We start from the raw sequence: 9,704 nt of genomic DNA, 5'->3' as shown, positions 1-9,704 counted from the left end.
AGAGGCTTGAGGTAGAGATGGGAGGGGGTAACTCTGGATGTCCTGGCCTTGCCTCAAGTTCTTTCCCGTAGCTCAAAAAGATGGGACCAGATGTGGAGGGTCATGAGCCCCCTGGTTGGAGGAAACCAAGTGTCCAAGCCCATGAAAGTTAGGGCAGGGGACAAGGGAGCAGGAACAGGCGGGGAGGGAGAGGAGGCGTGGGTGTGGGGCAAGCAGGAGTGTCTCTGCTGGGAAAAGGTGCAACCAAAGCACCTGAAGGGCTCTCCAGGACAAAGGCAAACACTGAGGTCACCACTGCTCCCACATAGCCCTGACCCCACATCCTCTCCCCTCCCTTGGCTATAAGAGCCCTCACCTCAGGCAGTGTCCAGGCTGTGGAGGTGTCATGGCCAAGTTACACCTGTTGCTGTGGCTGTTGCTGCTGCCCACACTCTGTGGCCCAGGTGCTGGTGAGTCTCCCCAGCCTCTCCTCACTCTCCCCGACCTAGGGCCAGGTGTTGAGGGGTATCAAGGCCATTGCCACCACTTACTGAGCTCTGGTTCTGTGCCAGGCATTTCCCTAGTCTGTATATTATCCTCATTTTAAAGACGTGGGAGCTGAGGTTCAGAGAGGCCCCAGGGCTTGTCCAGTGGTAGGCTCACAGCTACTGGTGGGCACTAGAGCAGCTGTCTGACTCCAGCATGTTCAACGGCCATGCATTACCAATGAAAGTAGGTTTGGAGGTTGGGTGAGGTCAGGGCACCAGGTGTGACTTGGATCCCAAGGTTGCTCTGGCCCCAAACAGAAGCTGTAGAGACCACCTCTTCCCTGGCCTGTGCCCAGGGCCCCAAGTTTTGGTGCCAAAGCCTGGAGCAAGCATTGCAGTGCAGAGCACTGGGGCACTGCCTACGGGAGGTCTGGGGACACGCGGGAGTCGTGAGTACCACCCAAGGACACACTGGGACTGAGGTCTGGGAGAGAGGGTGCTGGGTAGGCTCTGGATGGGTTTGGGGGATTGGAGCCCCCACAGGGAATGAGGCAGGGTGGGGTAGAATGTGATGGTGGGCAGTTGCCTGGCCTTGGAGTGCTCTGTCACCCTTTGCCTGAAAGAGCGACACCTACTTGAGCTGGGAGCATGCCCTCCACTCATGTCACCCACTTTGGGGCCCCCTCCCCAGGATGACCTGTGCCAGGAATGCAGTGACATCATCCACATCCTCACCAAGATGACCAAGGAGGCCATTTTCCAGGTGATGAGGCCCAGGCCCTGGATGAAGCGTGAGGGCCAAGAGATGGGGGACAGATCAGGAAGAAGAGGTTAGCCCCTGAAAGGGGCCATTTCCAGGCCAAGGGTGAGCCCTGAGGTTGCAGGGACTTCAGGTGTCTTCTGGCCAGGAGATGGCTCTGGCAGCAAACTCAGCAGCATAGCTATAGATGGCTGTTCTTCTGGGGGAAGGGGCTCTACTTGTGCCCAACTATTTAACTCCTTGGCACTCTCTGAACTCTAGTGCCCTAGGAAAAAGCTGGCCAGTCCGCCAGGTGGTGCCCTGTGTGCAGGGACTTGGGCAGAGGCAGCCCTCTGGGAAACAAGGCTGACTGTCCCCTCTCCATCCTTGCTGGCTCCCACCTGCCTCCCAGGACTCGATGCGGAAGTTCCTGGAGAACGAATGCAACATCCTCCCCCTGAAGCTGCTGGTGCCCCGATGCCGCCAAGTGCTCGACACCTACTTCCCACTGGTCGTCGACTACTTCCAAAGCCAGATTGTGAGGGCCTGCCTACCTGCCTGCCCACACAGGCCCAGAGATCCCCACACACAGCACCCCGGCCCACCACACACAACAACCTTGCCCACAACCAGTGCAGGAAATGCGGTGCCCCTCAGCCAGGCGCCCAGTTCACAGTCCCATTGCTCCACTATGCCTGGTGGGCCCGCACACTTACAAACGCCACACCCTCCACACAAGCATACACCTGGTCACACAAGCATTACACACTCAACTTAACACAAAAGCCACCCATTACACACTCACACACACACATACAGTCATTCATTCTCACAAATACACATGCTCACGCTCATTCACACACATTCCCAGGCACCTGCCCCAAAGTTCCCACATGGCCCCATCTCCGCCTTATGGTCTCCCCACTTCCACCACAGCCCCTCCCAGCCTGCCCCCACCATTCCAGGCCCAAAGTCAATGGCCCAAGTCCCTGAGTCCTTGAGCCAGCCTGAGCGGGAATGGGGTTCCCTCCTCTACCCAATCACCTCCTCACCCTGCATTGTTCCCTAGAACCCAAAGGCCATCTGCGAGCACCTGGGCTTGTGTAAACCCGGGCATCCAGAGCCAAGGCTGGAGGCAGAGCTGTCGGGCCCTCTGCTGAACAGGCTGGTCCTTCCTGTGCTTCCCAGGGCCCTCCAGGAGCAGCCTGGGCCTCAGACACAGGTGAGGGAAGCCCTACCCTGGTAGGGATCCAAAGATCTAGGACACAGGGGAGGCCCACCAGCACTTAGGCCCTGGGTAGGGGCAGACCTGGAAGGGAAATGAGCAGCTCTAGGCAGGGCTTGAGACAGGAGGGGCAGAAGAAGAGCCTGGAGGATGTCTTCTCCTAGTACCCAACCCGACTTCCACCCATCATTCTCTCCCCTAGGTTCTCTTTGAGCAGAAGTTCCCCATCCCTCTCCCTTTCTGCTGGCTCTGCAGGACTTTGCTCAATCGGGTCCAAACTGTGATTCCCAAGGTGAGGACCCCCCAGCTCTACCTCTTCCCACCCCTCCTCACAACTCCTCCTCATACCAACAGGGGCCAGCTAGCTGACAGAAGTTAGGAGAGCCATTCCTGCATTGTCCTGCCCCAGGGACCCTGGAGCTCAGGTTCAGGCTCAGGCCTGGTAGGTGCCAGGCCTGGAGTTAATTCAAATAATGCCAGTCCCCCATTATATGCCAGGCAGGCACTATGCAGGTGTCAAAGCACAAAAGTGGACGAGACCCAGTCTTGCCCTCCAGCAGCTCAGCAACTGATAGAGAACAATCTCCAGTGGTCTCTGTAGAGCAGATGCTTTAATTTTTCAAAAGGAAGATTTCCACAGATGGACTCCCCTCCCTACCTGTGCCCAACTTGGAATCTTCCAGACCTGTAGCGACCATCGCCCGGTGCTAGCCTGCCCTGAAATGCCTCTACCTCATCAGCCCTTCTCAGGTGGGCAGGTGGTTGCTCACTAAGGGCTCACGGCGGCAAATGAGATCCCTGCTTTCCTGGGTTTACATTGTGGTGGAGAGATTTTTTTGGAAAGCGACAGGTTCAGAGCAGAGAATTAAAACAAATGAGAAAAGCAGTTTTCTACATTTTGGGAAAGCCCCTGAGCAGACCCCAAGCTACATCCCTGGCTGCAACTATACAAAACCCTACCTTAATCCCAAACATTTCAGCATTTCTACTGCAAGGTTTCACACAGGGTGGGCAACTGTGGACTGGCAGGGGTTGGGGCCGGTATGCACGTTTAGGGTGCAGGCTGGTGAGAGAGGAGTTGGCAAGGGTCAGACTCTGAGCAGGAGACTGAGGAAGCACCTGCTGGGGCCAATAGCCCAACCTGTGTTGGCAGCTGTGGTAGGTCCTCCCAGGAGAGGCTAGGCCCACAGCCACCCTCCTTCAGGCCTCCATAGCTAGGAGCTTTGACAACAGCTCCATCCAAGGAAAGGAGCCTGTAAAAAACAACAACCTGGTCCTCCAAACTCGGCTTTTTTTTTTTTTTTTTTTTTTATTCATACAAGGATAAGTTTTTGTTGATTTTAGATGGAGTGGGGAGAGAGAGAAACATTGATGTGAGAGAGAAATGTTGATTGGTTGCCTCCCGCGCATGCCCCAACTGGGGATTGAACCTGCAACTTTTTGGTGCATGGGATGATGCTCGAATCAAGTGAGCCATCCGGCCAGGGCCAACCTTTGCTTTCCTTATTTCTATTCACACTGTGTGCCAGGCCACCCTCTTAGAGACCCATAATCAGGGCCTGGTGACCTCTCACAGCTATGGAACTCTAGGATGTAGGAGAGCCTTTTTGAGAAACCCAGTTTTGCTGGATACCAGCTGCATTGTTCTGGCTGTGGGTGGATGGCTGGGTGGGCAGATGTAGCCACAGAGAGAGGGTCACCAGTGCCAAGGGCAGGGCAGTTAAGATTGCCCAGCCTGGCCAAAAATATTTTTAAAGTGGGGTGATGGACAGTGATGTGAGAGTGGGGGTTAGGTTGGTTGGTTGAGGAGAGTCTCTGAGGAGGCAACTGTTAAGCTGAGACCTAGAGGTCAGCGAGACCCTTGTGGACAAAGGGCCTCAATCAAGACAGAGCTCGGCAAGCTTGAGGAAAGCCAGTGTGGCCCCAGCAGTCAGGCCGGAGGGACAGTGATCGGAGAAGGGAGCAGAGAGTTAGGCACAGCCAGGCCATGTAGGAAGGTCTAAGCCAAGTTAAGAAATACTGGATTTTATTCTGAATGCATTTTACAGCTAGCCAAGGGTTTCAAGTAGGGGATGCTGTGATCTGATTTACACTTTAGAAAGACCATTCTCCTGCTGTTTGAAGAATACACTGGGCAGATGAGAGGCAAGAATGAAAGTGAGAAGAATATCTAGGAGATTACTGCAGAAATCGAAATGAGAGATGAAACTAGGAGTATAGACTGAGGATATGTTTGGGAGGTTGGCTCAACAAGCCTTGGTAATGAATGGGACTTAGGGAGTGAGGATCAATGAGGAATCAATTATGACTTCGGCTTGAAGAATCAGGTCTTTGGTAATGCCACTCACTGAGATGGACAAAGTTGAGAAGAAACAGACCTGGGCAAAAAGGCAAGGAGTTCTTTCCTACCAATGTTAAGTTTGAGATGTCTATGTAACATACAAGAGAATATGTCAAGCAAGCAGCCGAATACCCAAGCCTTAGGCCAAAGGTCCTGTCAGAGACATCACTCTGAGAGCCACTGGCTACAGACAAGACTTAAATCCAAGGGAATGAGTGGGATCACCCAGGGACATGATGTGGACAGAGTGGAGGAGGCTCAGTCAAGCAAAGGCAAATGCCAGCAAAATAGCATGAGAAGGGACAGTCAGTAAAGTGGGGGGACACCATGGCATGATGTCATGGAAGCCAAAAGAAGAAAACATTTGGAGAAAAAGAAAGTGGTCACCTGGGCTAAAAGCTGCTGTGAGATCAAGGCAAGACATGACCAGAAGATTCACTACAAAGGCTGTGACTTTAGAGCTGTTTTGGAGGAGTGATGAGGACAGAAGCCCAAACAGAGTGGGCTCTGGGAAGAATGGAGGGAAAGAAAAGGAGGAGCCGGTATGGACACCTTTTCCAAGAAGAATTTTGGGAAGGGGAGCAGACATAGGTGAGTCTTTTTAATGTCGGAAGCTATGTTAGGATGTTCACATGCCAGAGACCAACCAAAGGGCAGATGGGAGCAGTAATGAGGAAGGAGAGGATAATCCAAGGTGAAGCACTTATGAAAGAGGGGACAGGGCAGCCCAGTGCACAAGTCAATGGGCCGGCCTTTGACAGTGTGGGATCATCTGGATGCCAAGTGTGGGTTCCCATGTAAGCAGGTGGGTACATTCTCTGTAATGTACTTGTTTGGAAGGTATCACACCCACACACTGCCCTGTGCCTACTCCTAGAAGGAGCTGCAAGCAGGAGCAAGGCCAAGGCCAAGGCCAGCTTGTCACATGCAAGCCCTTTATGTGTATTACGTGAGTGAACAAAGGAGTAAAGACATGAGCCCGCATTCTTGCAGCCTCCCACCCTCAGATCTTGTGTTTGAAACTGAGGTGGCTGGGGAAACTCCGGGCTTTCCCTGGAGCTCCTGGAACATGGGACCTGCTGGCTCCGGGAGCCACAGACTAATCCATCCTGTGGGTCAGGAGGGAGAAGATACACACTTCCCCTCCAGGCTGCTGCGTGATTCTGGTGATGCCCATGTCTCTGGGCTAGTAGCTGTGACCCTTTCAGCAATTTCAGTCTTTAGTCAAAGCTGGGTCCACAGCCTGGCTCCTATGTTCACTTATTGACTCGGGCAAGTCCCCTGCACTCTATGATGCTCAGTGTCCTTATCTGTAAACAGCACAACAGTTCTCAGAGGGGAGCAAGAGAATGTCTACAAAGTGCCCAGCCGATGCTGGCACAGAGTAGATCTTGCAAGGGAAAGTTCCACCCCACCCTCTCTTGGCCCCACCCCAGGGTGTACTGGCCCCAGTTGTGGCCCAGGTGTGCCACGTGGTACCCCTCGTGGCGGGCGGCATCTGCCAGTGCCTGGCTGAGCGCTACACTGTCATCCTGTTGGACGTGCTGCTGGGCCGCATGCTGCCCCAGCTGGTCTGCGGCCTTGTCCTCCAGTGCTCCATGGAGGATGGCGCTGGCCTAGGTGAGCCTGCTGCCCCAGCCCTGCCTATTGCCCACTCTCATCTCTCATACCCCAGCCCTGCATGATGCCCCCCACCCCCTGCTCTGGTCCCCCTGCACTGCACCAGAGAAGACAGGAACTAAACACCTCTGCAGGGCAACCTTGACTGTTTCCTATCTAGGCCTCACTGCTCTGGAGTCCCTGCAAGGAGAATGGATACCACAAGACTCCAAGTGCAAGCTCTGCATGTTCGTGATCACGCAGGCAGGGAACAGCAGCGAGGAGGCCATGCCGCAAGCAATGCACCAGGCTTGCCTCAGCTTCCAGCAGGACAGGCAAGAGGTATAGGGCAGGCAGTGGGTTCCCAGCCAGAGGTGCCCAGAGTGGGCCAGACCCCTGCTGTTGAGGAGCTCAGACAGGACATGGACCAAACAATGATGGGATGGTAACAGGGCAAAGCCTGCTATGGTCAGGAGTGGCCTCTGGAACAAAGGGCATGGACTCAGAGGACTAGCAGGTCTCCCTCATGGACAAGATGTGAGGCTGGTTATCTATCAGGAGAAGAGTAACACCAGGGCCAGCTGGAGCAGGAAAGGGCCTGACCTTCTCGACAAGGTCCGGCCCCATCCCTCCTCCCGGTGTGACTCACTGGGGAAAAACCCACCTGCAAAAGGAGAGGTCCTAGAGTCCCAGTACTAAGAATGGATGATAGTAAACTCCCTTCACAAAGACAGATCCCAGGAGGCAGCTTTCTGCATGGTGCTCTCCTGGTCAATACCCGTCCTGCCCACATCACATCTCAAAGACCAGATGAGCTTTAAAATTTCTTCTAGAACTGAAATTTCAAGGAGGGAATGGTGGTGTCTGGGTTTCTCAATGGAAACCTACATTTCAACCCATGCCAGCTGCTCAGGGGGCTATGTCTGGACCTACACCAGGTCAGAGGGAGCCCTGGAGCAACCCAGGTCAATGGAGACGCCAGGAAGGCAAGGCAGGAGCATCCTGCAATGGGCCTGGGTACACCCACATGCTGTCTTCCTCCTTCCTCAGTGTGAACAGTTTGTGGAACAGCACTTGGTGCAGCTGCAGGGCCTGAAGCCCAGGGGCTGGGGTCCCCGCACCACCTGCCAGGTATGTCCTCCCCTCCCAAATGGTCCAGGACTGTACTCAGCTCCTAGAGCCCCCACCCTCTCTGGTCCATGATCCACAGAGACTCTACTCCCTGGGTCCAGGTCAGCCACCTCCCTGCACTGTTTTAATATAGAAAAGGCAGGCTCAAAAGAGTCGAGAAAAAGCCACAAAAGAATGAAAAAGGGGGAGTCTGAGAAGGGAGGGGGCAGCTTAAAAGTGTAGTTTGACGTGCATTATTGGGATGGGGTTGTTCATGGAGCCATTTACGTTTGGTGGGGATACAAAGTGGGTGTCTTAGGATCAACATCCCACTTCCTCCAGCTCTAAACCCTGAAGGCCCCATACACTGGGAGTGGCCTCAGGGGCCTAAGAGGTCACACCAAGAGCACCCACCAGGCATCAGGTGGAGGAGCCTCCTATCTCCCTCAGAGCTGGGACTAGGGAGTGGGGTGTGGGGCCCATGGCCCTAATGCTGTTCCTGTGGCAGGCCCTGGGGGCATGTGCGACCACCTTCAGTCCTCTCCAGTGTGTCCAGGATCCCCACTTCTGGCAAGAACTCAAAGCTGTGCCAGGTGAGTGCAAGTATCCAGGGCAGGAGGGAGAGCAGTGAGTCCTGCACCCATCAGGAGAGTGGCCCTTTGCTCCCCAAGCAGGAAGAGGCAGCCCCTACTGCTGGCCGCTCCCTCCTTCTCCTCGCAGGCCGCAGCTCACGGCTCCTGAGGGCCCCTCACAACTCACCCTCTGGACTCCCTGTTCTTCATTATTTGACGCATTCAGACCAAGGCCAGCCTTTCCTGAAGCAGGGGAAATCAGACTTTGCTGCCCAAAATGGTGACGGGAACTCCACCATTCTGACCCTCCCTCCAGAGACACTTTCCCCACCTCTGACTGCCGTCATCTAAGTCAGGGCTATCACCTTAGGACAAAGGGGCCTCTGTGACCAGGTGCCTCAGGGCAGAAAAGTGACCCTGAGAGGGACAGACACAACAGTGGACTTTGAAGTCCCCTGAGAGCAAACTTGGTCCACTTTACAATTCTGCTCAGAGGCAGCCCCTAACACAACAGTCATTTATTCATTTCTTCATCCACCTTTTAAAAATGTAGTGAGTGTCCTGTAGCCAGGCCACACGCTAGGGCCAAGGGCTAGAACTGTGAATAAAACAGAGAACCCCTTGCCCTCCTGGAGCTCACACCCAGGGTCTGCCTCTTCCATCTGGGGGGGAACCCAGTCCTGCTCTTGAAACCTAGAATCACAAGCCCATGTGGGAGGCAGTGAGGATAATGGGGAGGGAATGTCTGCCGCAACTCAGACCTATCCCACAGGAACCAGTTGGACGATGACAGCTAGTGGGACCTAGGGGTCAGGGAGCAGCTCTGGAGACTTGGGCAGCTGCTTTTTCCCAGCTCCCAGCTCTCCCAAAATCAGGAAGAATTGGGCCAACCATCCCTGTTGACACAGAAAAAGCAGTGGGTTGGGAAAAAAGGCCTAAGGCTCTGGTCCCAACTCTGCCATCAACTGGCCACAGGTCCCCAGCAAAGATACGCTGCCAACGAGGAGGCTGAGTGAGGACCGGTGAGGCCATCTCCAGGACTTCAGAGTGCTCCCACATGATAAGGCTCCTTCTCAGGCTCCCTGCCCCCATTGAGAAACCTTCACTCCTATGCTCATATTCTTTCCTCAAAAGGACTGTAAGGCCCTGACTGGTGTGGCTTAATGGGCTGGGCATTGTCCTATAAAGGTTGCCAGTTCGATTCCCAGCTGGGGCACATGCCTGGGTTGCAGGCCGGGTCCCTGGTTGTGGGCATGGAAGAGGCAACCGATTGATGTTTTTCTCACAGCATCAATGTTTCTCTCCCAATCTTTCTCCCTCCCCTCCCCTCTCTCTAAAAATAAATAAATAAAATGTTTTAAAAACAAAAAAGTGCAGGACCTTAAGCTGGTAGACCATGAGCCTGAAACTTGTGTCCTCAGTCCTGTGTCAGTCTTGTCCATCCTATCTGGAACTGCAACCCAAGACCAGAGCCTCTTTTATCCTCTATGGGTGTGAGGCATGGCCACGGAGCATCTTCAGAGGATGTCTGTGAGGAAGAGCTCCAGCCCAGACCAGCCTTCTCTCCCCACAGCAGCCAGCCCAATTCCCAAAGGCCCGCAGGGCTGGGCCGAGGGGAACGCGACCACCACAGTGTCCTTCCCCAGCCCCA

The 9,704-nt window shown here is 54.4% G+C and overlaps 1 protein-coding gene across 2 annotated transcripts; it reads left to right on the top strand.

Moving 5' to 3' along the window:
• The first annotated feature begins 356 nt into the window (after positions 1 to 356).
• On the top strand, positions 357 to 9,424 carry SFTPB (surfactant protein B). 2 transcript variants are annotated; one of them, XM_090281656.1, is made up of 11 exons: positions 357 to 449; positions 786 to 916; positions 1,159 to 1,230; positions 1,619 to 1,744; positions 2,276 to 2,428; positions 2,634 to 2,723; positions 6,209 to 6,392; positions 6,553 to 6,713; positions 7,422 to 7,502; positions 7,990 to 8,074; positions 9,029 to 9,424. In XM_090281656.1, exons 1-11 carry the CDS (start codon positions 386 to 388, stop codon positions 9,067 to 9,069), a joined length of 1,188 nt encoding a protein of 395 aa, XP_090137782.1. In that variant the 5' UTR covers positions 357 to 385; the 3' UTR covers positions 9,070 to 9,424. The 2 variants fall into 2 exon arrangements, with proteins under 2 accessions (XP_090137782.1, XP_090137781.1); XM_090281655.1 differs by lacking the exon at positions 9,029 to 9,424 and adding an exon at positions 8,202 to 8,692.
• The last annotated feature ends 280 nt before the right edge of the window (positions 9,425 to 9,704 follow it).

Source organism: Furipterus horrens, unplaced genomic scaffold (genome assembly GCF_987537825.1).
Source record: "Furipterus horrens unplaced genomic scaffold, mFurHor1.1.pri manual_scaffold_6, whole genome shotgun sequence".
Lineage (NCBI taxonomy): Eukaryota > Metazoa > Chordata > Mammalia > Chiroptera > Furipteridae > Furipterus > Furipterus horrens.
The sequence above is the reverse complement of the archived record's forward strand: the minus strand, read 5'-3'. Positions and strand labels throughout refer to the sequence as shown.